The sequence below is a fragment of the Helicoverpa zea genome, chromosome 14 (assembly GCF_022581195.2).
Source record: "Helicoverpa zea isolate HzStark_Cry1AcR chromosome 14, ilHelZeax1.1, whole genome shotgun sequence".
Classification (NCBI taxonomy): Eukaryota; Metazoa; Arthropoda; class Insecta; order Lepidoptera; family Noctuidae; genus Helicoverpa; species Helicoverpa zea.
The window spans coordinates 4,143,513-4,159,317 of NC_061465.1; the positions used below are offsets into that span (position 1 = coordinate 4,143,513).

General features: G+C 36.8%; 1 protein-coding gene across 1 annotated transcript in view; it reads right to left on the reverse strand.

Annotated features, from left to right (window-relative positions):
* The window catches only part of LOC124636344 (fasciculation and elongation protein zeta-2), a 32,565-nt gene extending 17,043 nt beyond the window's left edge, over nt 1–15,522 (reverse strand). The window contains exon 1 of the mRNA XM_047172411.1: nt 15,059–15,522. Coding sequence (XP_047028367.1) covers nt 15,059–15,468 — 410 coding nt within the window. The 5' untranslated portion in view covers nt 15,469–15,522. The remainder of the gene's footprint in view (nt 1–15,058) is intronic.
* Nucleotides 15,523–15,805: the final 283 nt, after the last annotated feature.

The window sequence follows — 15,805 nt, forward strand, 5'->3', positions numbered from 1 at the left end:
TTTGGCAGTCAGGCATGCACTTTTGTAACTTTGTAAAATGGTGTCAACGTAATAAAAAACCGAGTGGCATAATGGCGTCTCTCCCGAGACGCCATTTAAATTTAGAACTTTATATAAGTACCTCCACACGTCCACGAGAATATTTTTTAATTTTGCTTGGCGATGTCACTAACCGAGAAGTGTGAATGGGGCCGACGCGAATAGAATCTCCCTGTAGGCATGCAATCTTAATATCTGCCGATGATATTAAAATTCCAATATTTCTTTCTACAATATTACTAAGAAGTAGCGAATAAACTTCTTCAAATTGTGTTGATCTAGTTATTTTAGCAATAAAATACGGAACGTGCATCTTTGTAAACGTCATTTTGAAAGCTATAAAACGTACCTTGTACTAGAAAGCAAGACATCGAAGTAATAATTTACAATTCACTATCTGGTAAGTCAGTGTATTGATTCCCAAAATAGAATGTTTACATTTTTTTTTGTGGAAAGCAGGTGTGAGGTTCTGTGGATCCGGGGAGCAGGTAGTGGCCAGACTAACCTTATTGCCCACTTCCTTCATAAAAAAAAGTTTAAAAATAAGTCGGAGGCGTAACCTTAATGGCTAGGTGTTAAAGTCACGGACGAAAAATATATGGGTTCGATTTTTAATTTTAGAAGAGTAACGTTAGTTACAAACATATTTAAGAAGTGCTTTATTAAGCGTGTTCTCAGAGTACCTAACAGTTTTTTTGTTCATGTTGCATTATTTAAGTATAAGGAAGCGTTAATTTAAGTTTCTTGGTTGAATAGAAGTCTTAACGTGATTAATGATCATGATACGAGAGCTCTTTAGGTTTATTTTAAAAAAATTTAGAGGCGTATATAAGATGATTTAATTGGATGATGTAGTGAAAATATCTCTACAAACACTGGCTGGAGATTCATCGATATGGGTTATACTTTAGAAAGGTAATTTAATCTTCTAATAAATCACACGGGTACTGGTAACACGACGTGTTTGTTTTGTTAAAAGGTATTTAAAAACATTTTAAGCTTTCTGTGACTAAGCCAGAAGGATAGCTAGACAGTCTCGATACTGTCTAGTAATTAGTATGCTCGTCCGTACAAATAGAAAGTAAGAGTGTCGGTAAGTTGGAAGCAGTTAGCGTGGGCACATCAACTTGTCCACTTAAAGAGACAAGAGTAACGCATTAGCATATGGCCTTTGGTGCCTTACAAATCGACCATCACGATATATAGCCATCAAGTTTACTTACGTTGGGTAATGTTCGAGTTGACAGAATATATAAGGTGGCTTTCATTCGCGCCATGACAAATGCGTAAGAGCACTTTTGGACTGGTTTTCTTCTATTCTGAGGAAGACAACGATTTCTAGACAATTGCTAGAAGCTCTATTGTTTTGTTTTCACAAGTGTTAGGTCCCTACATACGGTAGTTATCTATGTTCACGTGTAGCAAGCTGCTTATGCTCAAGCATTATTGACTTTCATTTTCCTGTATTAGGATAGTCTTTTCTTGATTCTTTTTGTTTAGTACATATTTTAGAACTTCTTGAATATTCCATTGTAAAGACGCAATGCAATATCCCTTTCTTGACAATGGAAGCGTCTATGTTAAACGATAGAACAAACAGTCAGTGTTGTGTCCATGCTTAAACCCGAAATGGACGACGCAACGATGGAATGTGTTAAGACCACAATGAAGAATTTTCAACTGCATATTTGACCTTTTGTATGAACGATGGGAGTTCTTGGCACGGGTTTAACAAACAATATGCAGCTTATATGTCCTTGGCTTTGTTTATACATATTCCTTATAGCCTATATTGACAAATAACTCAAATACATCACTCTTCAACTCCTACGCAAGGTCATACTGTGTACACAGATCTATGCAAGATTTATACTTAGCGACTCAGCTGTAGGTCAAACGGCTATTAAATGTTCGCAACGGATGTTGTACAAATATTTAGTATGACATTAGTACAAAATAATTCAAGTCTTGGTATCGAAGGCTTCAATGTTCCGATGAGATCACTTGACAAACTAAAAGCACAATATAAACCCCACTTAATATCCGCAAATCAATAAGAAACAACAGGCGTGACTCAGTTTATCCATTGGGATATTGATAGCCATTCCACCCCAAATTAGCCCTGCCCACTTAGTACACACGCAAAATGTATAGATACTTAGTGTAATTAACCCCCTTTTCCAGCCTCGGTTCTGACGCACCCACGCACTAGGTATTTCAGGTAAACCTAGTGAATTTTACCTCCTCTTTTCTGTTCATGTCAAAGCGCAGTTATTGTTCTGTTATCTGTGTCGAAGAAGGACAATCCCTAGTTACGTAAGTGGCCTGATTTGTATAATTATATAGGTCGCCGACACGACGCCGCGCAATATGGATGGGTACGCGTAGAAGATGGCTATTAAGTGCAACATCGCCTTTATTGGTCCTAAATACGTTGGATGAATATTACAAAGCACAGTTCAGAATTTCTGATTTAGTAAGTTCTAGTATTCATTGTTTATGAGAATGGTGTCATATTGCCTTATCGTTCATGACTTGACTCCACTAAGGGAAATTGTCGCTATTATGTTAATCGCATGCAGTCCATTTTCCAAGTATTACAGTACCTAACTACATATTTCATGTCACACGAAAATGTACCTTTCAGTTCTTGTAACAAAAGCTACAGTTTCTTGTAAAGCGCTTTCATTTCCAGGTATGAAACCAGAACGATTCACAACATTTGCATGTGTTTCTGCGCTAGAAATATGTTTTCATAAGGTTTCTATTCGCATTGCAATTAGGTATACTTGGCAAGGATTTGGGACCTTTAATAAGTTTGAGCTCGCACATAGTGCACTAAATTATACAAAAAACTGGTCCCTGTTATTGCTTGTGCATTATTCTATGGTTATTGACATCCTTTAGTGGCGATTATGTCTGCTTGAAAAAAATAGGACTTGTTTTCATCTCACGATTCTTGCCAAGTTACGTGCCGGGAACTATAGATGTTTCCTAGTTCAGTTTACTTTGCAAACTAATTTTAAATACTTGAAAGTTAAGGTGAGGTTACCTATAGGAGGCAGACTAGATAAACCTTCACATATATACCTACCTATAAGTATTAGGCACTTATAGATATTACTTTGAAGTTGATGTGCTTGTAGGTAGGTACAATGTGAGTGAGTTTCAAAGAAGATTAAGATCTAAAATATTCAAACTGAGGTTAAATCAATCCAAATTCTATGTGAATACCTGATTTACCTATCTAAGAATTTTCGTTACATCACGTGCGAGAGCGAATCTTCGGAGGAGGCCTACTTTCAACAGTGAACGGCACCAGCCTGACATGATGATGATTATAATCTGTGTTATTTACACCGTTTATTTTAAGTGGGCCCTCTGGAACCCTGGGCCATTCAAATCCATAAACAATATCAATATGTAATAAAACCTTTAATAATGTCTAACAGCGAATGAATTACCTTGATTAAAGCGAGGCACATAAACAAAATGGGGTCGATGCTTCTGAAGGTTAGTACCTACAGTATCTAGGTACGCCTGTAAGTGCTCGTAAACTAGGCACTGAAAATGTTATTGTCAACATCATTAACTACTTTGTTGCCACAGTTTCCTAAACATTAAAACAGACAGTCATAAATTACAAAATGAATTTGAAAGCTGAATACGCCAAGACTGACAATCTCAAAGTCGTATTTTACTGAAGGAAACCAGCGAAGATTTGCAATTCCCATAGCAATGTCAATTTTGCTGAACAATGCATTGACATAACTCGAAGCTTCGTTTATGCTGAGTAAAATGTAAACGTCTTTACTATTTAATAAATCAGCGTAAGAAAGGAACCTATGAAGTTTTACTGAGAGGTTATTAGGTAACTAGCTTTTGTTTCGTTTGAGACGACACAAAAATGTACTTTCCTGAATTTTTTAAAAAGCACAGTTACAAAGTTCAATCGGTTCAACAAGCACCAAATAAACAAAATCACTTGTAGCTTTGTTTATAATGAGGTTGCAGTGTATCAATGGACTATTGATTGACATTCATAGTTGCGTCAAGTCGGTGGAACATCGATCGTGCATTTAAATATGCGTGCGTGTGCGCAGCGCTTGCTTTTATCTGCTGTATGGACGCGATATCGAGTGTGTAGGAGTACCGCCCTTGGCGCGCCTCATATTTGTTATTCATTAGTGAACATTTTGAAATCTTATCTATAAACATTCACTAACAAATTGCTTGTTTAGTTTTAAGACACGTACCTTAATCCTACTGAAGTCTCTTCTTTTGGTTAGTGTTTTTCGTACAATCGTTAAACTTTATGAGGGGAATCTATCAATTTGTGTTTTGTTCATTTTTTGTAGCCCGTCATTTCTCTATCGTTTAGCAACTTTGTTAGTTTAGCTTCCGAGTTTCCGTAAACGAAAATCCACTTATAAAACCCGTTTAAATGTTTAGGGCCTTACTACAAAAACTTTAAACCCTGTTTTACACTTGTCTAATAAAATTTTGGCTGCAAAATGAACCATATGTCAACGTCATAATTTGACATTTTTTTAGACAAGGCATAAACTGACGTTTAAAAGTTTTTGTGGTAAGACGGCTAATGCATAAAGTCACGTCAAACACAATGAAACTAGAATTATTTATTTGCTTTAAAATTGCAGTATTCATTGAGATTATGTCGTTTTAGCAAGAGATATCGTTATCGCTTAGCGAACAAAGGAAATGGAACTAGAAATGCAGGCTTTTATCGCTAAGGTGATGGGAGCAACAACCTCGTAATTCTTTATCTAATTGTCAGAAAAGGTAATTGGAAGTTTATGCAGAAATATGTAAAATGATGCGCGTGGGAATTATTTCAGTATTGCGTAATCAGAATACATAATAGTTAGCCTAGGTAGGTATGTTACCTACCGACCTTTCGCTTTTTTTTGCTTGTTTGTGGTTATACAAAAATCTTTCTATTTTATTCTATGAATAGCAATTCATCTTTGTTTTACTCTCTCTATTGTTTAGGTACTATATAATCCTCCACGTGTTGACTGACGTGACGAACATCTATCAAATACCCGCCACGCTGAGGCAGATTTATCGACCAAAACGAAAGTTGTTTAAAGACACATTCATAATATAACTATGTTGGATCTAGCGTTTGTATCGCACAATGTCACGAACACTTGGCGATTTAAGGTCTTGTTGATTTCTCCAAAAACAATTTCGTTTTGCCTTATTTTTATATTCCTTTTCGCTTTCAGTTCGAAAGTATCACAATTCCAGATTTAAAACCCTTCTGCTTGTATCGTTTTATATCTGGTTCAATATGGGCAAAAAAACAATAGACCGGTACTCCACCAGAGCACGTATTGTCTGGAAGGCTCAGATCTCTACAAACTAGGGCTATGAAAAGGCTAAAAATATTTTTAAAGATTTCTGCTTCAAGCACCTATTGCACAACTCTTGACTTTACTTTTATGCACGGTACTCTAGTAATTCTCGCAACTCAGAGGCATCCGTATAAAAACTATAAACATCATCATGTTATTTACTGATATGTTAACTACTTCATTGGAAACGAACTTAAATTAGCTGAAATGTACGATACAGGCGAATGTCTGGCATACTGATTATTTTCCTGCGTTTGATCTGATCATTCTGAAATTGCAGATCTATTTTGGAATCGTATTGGCTTCATGATAAACAATTACCAATTAGGATTTCCTGAACGTTAATGTTCCGTTTGTAATCTTTCTTTGGTCTAGTAAACTTGTGACTGATCTAATAGACAGAATAATCATGTCTACTGTCGGTTTTATCTTGTTTGTTTTGTGATCTACTACTATGTAGATTGATTTAAATTCTATCATAAAATAAATCAATTCACATTCTATAATGCTATCGCAAAAGCATTGTAGTAAGTATAGTATGAAGTCATGTGAGCTCCAATCAGTGCGTAGGTACCTATGACGGCAGACTAGAGCACTTCAGAGGCTTCACCAACGCATGTGATAAGTACCAGGTTTAGTTGCAGTGTTTCATTGGCTACACGCTACTACTCAATGGGATTTATTATTATGTATTACATCAGCGTAGACAATGCTGTCCTAGATTTGTGATCCCTAAAGGCGCATTAAATTGAACTATTACAATGAACGGAGAAAACTGATGGTCCTATTACGCAAGAATATCATCGTCAATCAAACCACTATTACCATTATAAAATAGTCATTAGTGAAGACGTACGATGAGTTGGCCCACCGCTCCACAATATAAGACGTCCATTTCAAACCAGAAATGTCCGCTGACGCAACAAAATGATTATGTTTTTTTTTTTTTTATATAAATCGTATTTCATATTTCCTTCTGATGTGTGGATGTGGAAGACGGGAGGAAATTACAACACCTGACCGACAATATTTCTTTCAGGTGACTAAGATTACGCCATTTGCTTTCTTCAAAAATATGAATTGCTTTGTTCACACGTGTTGTATAAATAAATTGTTCCTGACCTTATCGTACGAGTTACATAAATATTCTGCTCCGTTTCCAACAATATTGCAAGTGTTGCAATTAATATAAATGCGTTTGTAGTTAACAAAGTATATAGGTATCGTAGCTAGGTAACACCTAACTGTTTTATCTTGATTTCTTGAACGTAATGGTCGGTATATGGGTAGTGTTAGCGCCAGGATTCGCGCCGGTTAAACCGGTCGTCGTCCGCCGTCGGAGAATGTACTACAATCCAGTTCGAGCGACTCGACCTGACTTTCTTTAGCACCTAATACAGCTAACTTTAAATCTTAACCTTTTGAACACCTTAAATGCTCAATTTGTCGGGAACGTCAACCGCTAACATGTTGTAAGCACGAAAATATCCTCGGTCGTCGTGAGGTATTCAAATTATGTATCCAGTGGAACTGCGGCGGATATAATAGTCACAACGTTCGTCGACGTAGGAAATTCGTTACTATAAATGTAAATTCAAAAAGTGGCTCCTCGTGTTCAGAAGCTATATTGAATTTAGGACATTTTTGTTGTTTTGGCTATTATAGTGCTGTGCTATGTCATGCTAGTTCTAGTTACTTAATAGCAACTTATTTGAAGGATATTCACAATTGATACGATGACACATGGTTAGAATAAAAAATAGGTGTCCTGTTTTTCCATTATACCTACTTCATATTATTCCTTTATTATGATTCAATGTGCAAGTAAATTAAAAATAGCGTGTACTGACATTGGTATTGATCGCGCCGCAAGGAAATTCCAGACTATTTCAGGGAAGACGTGATTAGCGTGGCCAGTTTTAGTGCGGCAAGCTTGCTGCTATGTCAAAATGTGGTTTTATTTTACACACAACTACCAGTAGGTACCTACACTATAATTAGAAAATGTACCTTGTAAGTACATGACGCCATTCTGATTTATCCTCAACTACCTCAAAGCCGTGTGTGAGACAGAAACTGTTGGCAGTGTCCTGCTGTCTCAAAAGCACCTTTATCTTTACAACTCATAAGAGGAGACGAACTCTCGAGTACTTTGGGTCTCAAGAGTAAAAGGGATAGGCAACTATGCGTGACCGTTCTTACGAGCCGAGGATGAAGCGGACTGTCGCGATACATAAATCGATAGGCGTTTCAAATCGTACCCTATGTCATGGATGGAATAAGTTACACTTGGAGTTTAACAGCTGTGCTATAAATCATGCGTCTTTGAAGATTGTATTGAAGTCTTTGTGCGTGTCTATAACCTGTATGTGTATAGGTAGAGTATTTATATGTCTGGTTAGGAGCATGCGTATAACGCGGGTCTCAAGGAGAGCGGATGGAAGCGAGGTGGGGGAGTTTGAAGAGGTCCGGATGGAACGACGACAGGGCCCGTCCTTGAAAGAGCTTGTTTTGGCAAGGTTACGTGTCTCGTCTCGGGTGTATCGCATCGTCACAGTTTATTCTTATTATGCCGTCTATGTCAAGATATAAGTAAATAAAATTGATACCTACGCCAAATGTATTGATGTATGCTGAATTGCTGATGCTTGCGATTTAATTGCTCCTGAAATCAGTACTTATTCGGAATTCCAATTTTTATTGCGCTGCTAATAATTCCCCAAACTCATTACTCACTGGTATGACCGGTAATGAGTTACAGTTTAGTCATACACGGAGTCATACAAACAATCCAGGACCGGATGACGTGAATCTCGCGAAAATAATCTTAAGGCGAGGGCTATATTTATAAACAACGTTCAATAGTGTGAAGTAATCCACCGCAATGGAAAAGAACCATTCCGAATTGAAGGGATTTTAAAAACACACCCGGTGTATAAACAATTTTTATTGGTATTCGTGCACGAGAAGCACTGTGTTGTTAAAACTTCAGAAAGTATTTTAGTTTTTTGTTCTTAAGGTGTTATGTGGTAGGTACCTTTATTATTTATCTGGCGAGGGAAGACTTAGTCATTTTCTATAACTTACTGTGGCTAAGCCATCGTGATTATTCGTGATGCCAGGCTGTTATAACAGTATTATTGCCATAATGCAACGGTTTATTGGGACCAGTATAATGGGAATTGTGCGAAAAACTACCGTGTGGGCACTGCATCCTAGTAATCATCATCAATCAATTTTCTACATGGACTCATCGTCCCATTATCGAAGAGAAAACAGAGAACTTTCATAATGCAATTTTAATTACCGAAAAGTTATTTTCATTAAAATACCTTTATTTAGTTAAAGCGTTTTCAGATTTTGTTTATAGAAATATCGAAATAGTTTCCTTGTTTCCTTCATGACTGCTCAAGTCTTTAAACATGTGCTGATAAATATTTGTAAGGAAATTAAAACTTCTTTAAGCTATGTCTGTGGGTAAAACAGTTCCTGTTTTACCTACATTATCTTTAGATGGCGGTACTGTGAATAAAGCAGACGGGTGGTTTGGAAATATGGCGAGACTAAGTAAACGTAACGTAAATAATTTAAACTAAATAATATAATAGGAAGAGGAATCGGCAGTGAACAATAAACTTTTAATGTCGTTTCTATGTTTTTTCAGGTAATTTGTAATTTCTATTGTTATAGTGCTTAAAAAAGTGATAATTTATGTTAAAATAAAACTATGTTTTTTCAGAGCAACACATTCGTTTATTTTTCCGAAGATTCCCTAAATGTCTTATATATTTATACAAAATGCAGGTAGGCAAAATTTCTACTCCAATACTACGTGAGATCACCTCAAAACAACAACGTGGGCCGTGTGAGTGTGAGCAGACAGTAGTATAATCTATTTTAAATTGATGGAAGGTCAGCGTATTGAAATGAACACCGGTACCGTCGTGCATATTGTGTTAAATTAGAGACGAGCGCGTTGCAGTGAATACGACGCTGACGCCTAAAATATTGAGCTAATTATTCAAGAAAGACTTTGTGACAGTTACAAAATAAGTATATTAAACCATGGGATAGGTTTTATGAAATATGAAAAGTATCTCCTGCTCATTAGATATGGATTTCAGATGACATTGCTTTTGATCAAGAAATGGATTGGAAAGGGAGCACATGGCTCGAAGGCAAGAAAGTCGGTGTCAGTAAGACCTCCATTTCAGCACTTGTATCGATTATATAAATAGCTGAACGGCAATCAAATCTGCACGAAACAGCCATATTGTGAGGTGTTGTATTGCGTTGGCGAATTCAAGGAAACTGCGACATATGGCCTGGGATGCGTCATACGGCGAAACTCTGGTTTGCCTGATAATATAGTACAGTGTAGGCATTGTAGAATATGGTTTATATATGCGCGTAGGCACATAGGAGACATTACGTCATAATTGGTACTGAGTGCTGGAGGATAGAACAGGTCTACAGACTTTTTATTATATGGCTGTGAAGCGTAGTTTCTTACCTTACTTTGGGAAAGAAAAATTATATCATGGTCCTTATAATATGTGTTGGAGCGTGGTAATTTACATTCTTACGTAATCGTGTATGTTCCAACTCTACTTAGGTACTCGTAATAATTAATTTAAACAATCTGGATTCCTTTCTCCACATAAGAGTTTACTTCATCAATTTAATTGATGACTGGCGATTAAATTATTATACAATTTCAAATTTCATTTTTGCTATGTCATGGGTGAGTCACTTGATTTTAAATGTTCGCTTTTATAATAATGTACGCACAACAATGACAAACTAGCATCTGTTGTTAATATTAATCAGCTGATGATTGTTTTGACACTCAACTATGATTTTTTATAATAATCTATTCCGAGCTCTGTTTTTGGTATCAATTTCCTATAAGTCATGTACTTGTATAGTATTATCATGTATGACTTACTTAGGTACTCTCTGGTAACAATGACTGATTTACGCAAGTAAAAGTACTAAAGCTATCAATAAAAACTCGTGACAAATGAATCGGTCGAATTTGCATTGTTACTTCGAACCCATCCATTAACAAGTGGCCAATTATGGTATTGTATTCAAAATCACTACGCTGAAAGCTATGGTCGTTGCACCTGGTTTACTCGACCGTGTAATTGTACTGCCTACGCCTGCTAGTGTTTTTGTGGCTGTATTACTTGCTAATGAAGCCATTGTCAAGGATATGGATGGGTATACACAAACAAGAACTGTTTAAGTTGTGCGCTTGTAATCACTTAGTATTGCAACATAGTCATTAATAGATAAATGGATTTTTATAGACGACCTCATAAAAATCTTCACGATGTGGTAAATCTGTGCCGTGGAACAATATTTTTTGCAACGTTCGCATATGCTTTAAAGACAACAAGCCCTGACGTCACAATATGAAGCGATGATGTAAAATATGCTTCAGTAGCAAGACCATGTGTTTTAATTACATAAGGTTATTTCATAACAAGCCTAAGACCAAGATAATCATCATGCCAGTCATTTGAAAGCAGATTTCTTCGAGCATTTATCAGAGGTGCCATGTAACTTCTATAAAATGCAGACCTTAGTTGTTCGCCCACGTGCGTATACTTTGAATCATGAATTAAATATATTATATAAAATTCATGTTAAAAACTTGATAACTATGATTATTGTCAACTGTTGAGGAAGTCAGTCTGCTAAAAATGTGCTATAAATGAATTAAAGGCATAACTAGATCTTCAAATAATAGAACAGTCTTGCAACCAAATTAGACTAACTTTGAAGATGCAATTAATATTCATAGCTAATGTCCACTCTGACGAAGTATCATTTGTCTTTATAGATGGCCAGATGGGCTCTCAGCTTGTTTGCTGAACATGTGATTGATGATGTACCACGTGTGCTTTATACGGGTAGATTAATGAAGACGACCTTAAAATATACTTATGAAATCATTTCAAGATGACGCTACTAAGATAATTTCCTAACACATTAATGATGAACTCTGGGGACGGCGCCAACCACCGCGACTCTTTAATGGATACACCTTACTTCTCTCAAAACTATAAAAAGCACATAAAGAACTGGTTGACAATAAACTGTGCACCAATTAAAACTAACGTTCAAAGAACACAGAGAGCGGCTCAAATAAAGTTTACATTTTATGGTGTAGTTGGTTTGGAAACATTTGGATATACCTGGATAACATGAGGTGAGAAATCATGTTTGACTTTCTAATAACGTGCATTTTAAAAAGGATTTTGTTGTTAAAATATGGATTACACGATTAATCATTCTAAATGCCTTTATAGATTATCAAGGAGGGGCTTTTCCTCTTCTAACTGCGATGTTACAAGGGGCGCTCGCTTTATGTGGGTAGTTGCGAATTGCAGGTCATTGGCCTTGTGCCCGTATGTGTGGGTGCCCTGAGAAACTAGGTTTTAATATTATTGCTGTATTTATAAATATTTCCGAGTACGCACAACAAATTGAATTTTCATTACAAAACGTAAACAGAAAGAATGAAAGAAAATTATGTACGCCTAAACTATATTTACTTTCTACTTCTACCTATAAAATAAAAGCCTTACGTCATCATACAAATGAGTAGCTGATATTTAGTTACTCAACTTCTATACCTTATGAACTTCTACTGGTACGTAAAGAAACTTGGAGACAGTTTGTGGAGCTAATTTGCGGCAAAGTGTCGTCGTATGTAAATAGCAGGCGGCTTACAGTAGACAGACCGTATGCTAATTCAATGTTTCCATCGCTAGATCTAGGCCACATTTCCTCTGGGGAAGAGTAGATAAAATTGCAAATGGTGACGCATTTTGCAAACATAACGACAGTTGAATGTTTTGGTTATGATATTAACTAACACAAGTTTGAAACATCTGGAGTACATTGGTATTAGTTTTATTTTTGACTTGCGAATGATATTTCTGTACCAAGAGACGTGTTATGATACGACTTCCAAGTTTGTAACATGAGTTTCCTACAAATTCTTGTTATTAAATACATATCTTGCTGTATTAAATGCACATTAGTTATTAAAACGCTGTTATTTTTTAGAAAGCCTGCTCTGGGAAGGCCACTTCAATTAACCGCTTACGATTAAGATAGACACGCAAACTAAAGTCAGTTTGGAAACTGAGTCGGGGTGCTCCAAACAGGTTGCGGTTAAGAAACCTTTTTCGTGCACGCAAATGTGCGTAAGGTCACAGGTTACACACGCAATGCACTTATTGTATTCATTAATCATGCCATACATAACGATGCAATTACATAACCAATCGAAAGCAATGAGCCTTTGATTGGAAGATTGCAAGACATTTTCTCTTATTTGCCTAGTAATTTTGCAATTATGAAGGCAGATTAAAGGATATAAAAGGGGTCCAATCTAAGTCATAACTTGTTTAGTATTCCAAACGACGAGTTTTCGAGACGGACGTGCGTCGTGTGCCACTGTCGATACGAAGATGTTTACGATTCGTCATGAATAAGAAGTCTGACAGAATTTTAAACGGTTTCAATAATATTGGCTGCATTATTATGCGCGTGAGAGTTTATATCGATTACGAAAAGAGAAAAGCTTGTAAATAAGGTCTCAAAACAGCTTAATTAAAGTAAAATTTCAGTTGCAAGAAATCTTTTTTAATTATGTGAATTGAACATGTATTAGTAAAAACATTTGCTTTTAATATTCAATTCCTTCATTTTCGTCTACATTATTTTAGAAAAGTAATTTTAAACGATATAATCAATTGTTACACCATTAATTTCGGATCTGGACACTCACAGCGGGACTCACGAGCATAGTAATGAATGTCAATGAAGATTCATAATGTAATGAGCTATTAGTCCGAAAAAAACATGACCGCTATTCGCCAGGGTTCGGCGCAGGTACACAAAAGGGTTTCCACTTTTTAAAAGTGCTGGTGTTTGTAAAGCAGAACTTAACTACCCAACTTTTGGAAACGAAATCTTCAAAGATTCGGACTGTATTGAATTTAGGATAAATAAACTACATTGAAGGACCTATCCAAAAGGAAGCAAGACCTGATTTGAATAAGCACGCCATATGTTATTCAAAAAAACTCGAACAAGGTGTTCCTTTATTGTGTCCAAAACGCAAGGTGGGCAGACATCTGCGGCCACTTGCGGTCGAATCACGGCAGAATCAATGCAAACACCTGTCACCGCAGCTTACTACCTTTTTAACCCCCGACAGAAAATTTTGTAAGTTTTTTTTTTTAATAATCAGTTGTGAAGGTACTATCGGTTTGTCAAGATTCCTTTATTGCTTAAAAATATAGGTAAGAATGCAACAAGTGTTAAGATCTAACGGAGAATGCACTGTCCCTAGGTACCTTCATTGCTCCGTAGCTATAAAATAATAAGTCTCGGTCTGTTAGTTTGATTTTCCGATTCGCAAAAATTATGTTTAGGTACAGTCTTATTTCAGCTACTATGATTTTTCTGGGTTATCTGGGTATAAGTACAAAACACTCTTGAATATTTTAATATCATCTGATTAGACCAGGTTATCAATAAACAGTAATTCAGCCCACCTCTTAAGAGCAGTTTGCGAATTGTTCCCATTTAAATTTTACGTGTTCTCCGGCCTTCTGGCATTTGGGTCATCTGGATCAACTCCAAAAGATTTAGCTTGACACATAAAAATATTGTGTTTGCAAAAAGACTGTAAAACAGATTTAGTTGGAAGTTATGAGGAATCAGTTGACAGGAGAAAATGGTTTCTTTCGTAGCCATTGTTTTATTTAATTAGATAATGAAATCATGGCCTGTGTGATCGTCACCGTATTCGATATATGTACAATGGTCTCACATAAGAAATGATTAAAACAAAAGACAGAAAAAACGCAACAATGAAATGAATAATTGAAACTCATCAGACTCTCATACTGTTCAAAGGGATCCAGCAGGCTGAATAGAAAAAGCTTTTTCATTTTCGCTATAAACAATAGGCTATGTGAGAGACTTTTACTATTATCTTCAGACTCGAGTCATGAGAATATAAAACGCAGATGCTCGGGAAAATTCTTTACGCTCTTTGTGATTGATGTTTGAGATATCATGTAGATATGTTGATATACCTTTATGGATGCATATATAGCACGTAGTGTAACTTGATACAACGATAAACATAAGAGATGTATTTAACAGGTATTATGCATAATGCTAATAAGTAAGGTAATTAAGTTCGTTTAGTATAAATTCAATCTTGTTACGGTCGCGTGTCGTTTCGCCTCCCTTAAGTTTGGGTAGGAAACAAAGAGGGTGAGGGGGCAGGAGTGCGATGCGTCATCGCGGCCACTCCGGCACGCACCCCCTGCGCACCCTCGCCCCAAAACATTGATCGATCCTTCTGCCATAAATGCCATGCGCAAAGCCCGCCCTTTTTGTTTATATTTTCTTTTTTCTTTAGATAATCAATTTTATATTTCTTGAAAGGTTTTTCCTGCCGGCTTCTCACTATCAGCATGTTTATTAAAACAAAGATATATACTCAATGTTTGGAAAATATTTGAAGCAGATGATCTCACATATGATACCATAATTCCTAATTGCATGCTCTAATTAGTAGGATGGTAATTGGTACTCACTGGCATTCGTTCATGATCTCCTCCTGGGTCCGAACCTGTACTGGTGCCAGCTTCTCCACGCTCTCCTCGTAGTTGCCGAAACACTTGGTGATTTTCTCATCAAAAGTGTTCACCAAATCTTCAAGAGAACCGGAGAAAGTCTCCGTAAAATTATCTCCTTCACCGTTTTGCATATTGTCCTGTTTGCACTTCACCGGTTTAGGTTCCTCGTTATCATTTATTTTGTTGGAGTCAGTTTTCATTTTGACCATTTCACTTTTGATATTTTTTATGTTGTTAAGACGAATGTCGTTACCATTAATGGTTTTTTGTGGGTAGTCAGCAGTAGAAAGGCAGTCATCTGCCTCCTCGATTTGCGCGAGAGGCGCTTCGAACTCGAGCTCGGCCATTCTGCCAGCCGCTTCTCGCATGACCGTACGACCACTCGCGTTATTTGACGCGCGTACACTGAACGCCGCCGGCTTGCCGCTTGACGCCACCGCCGCCCGCCGCCGTCACCGCGCCGCGCCGTCGTACTTGCGTGCCGTGCGTTGATTTTGTGCCCGGCAGGTTCATACAACGTTATGACTACGACACAGGAGAAAACAGTTCCCTGTGGAAATGAGTGGCACTATGATAGCGCCAGAAATGATAATACTGTAAATACTAGGTAACAGATTAATTATTACCGAAACAAAATGATTAGCTGATTGTATCGAGCAAAAAATAAACAAGCTAATTAAAGCGTAGGAAGGTCTATAATATAAG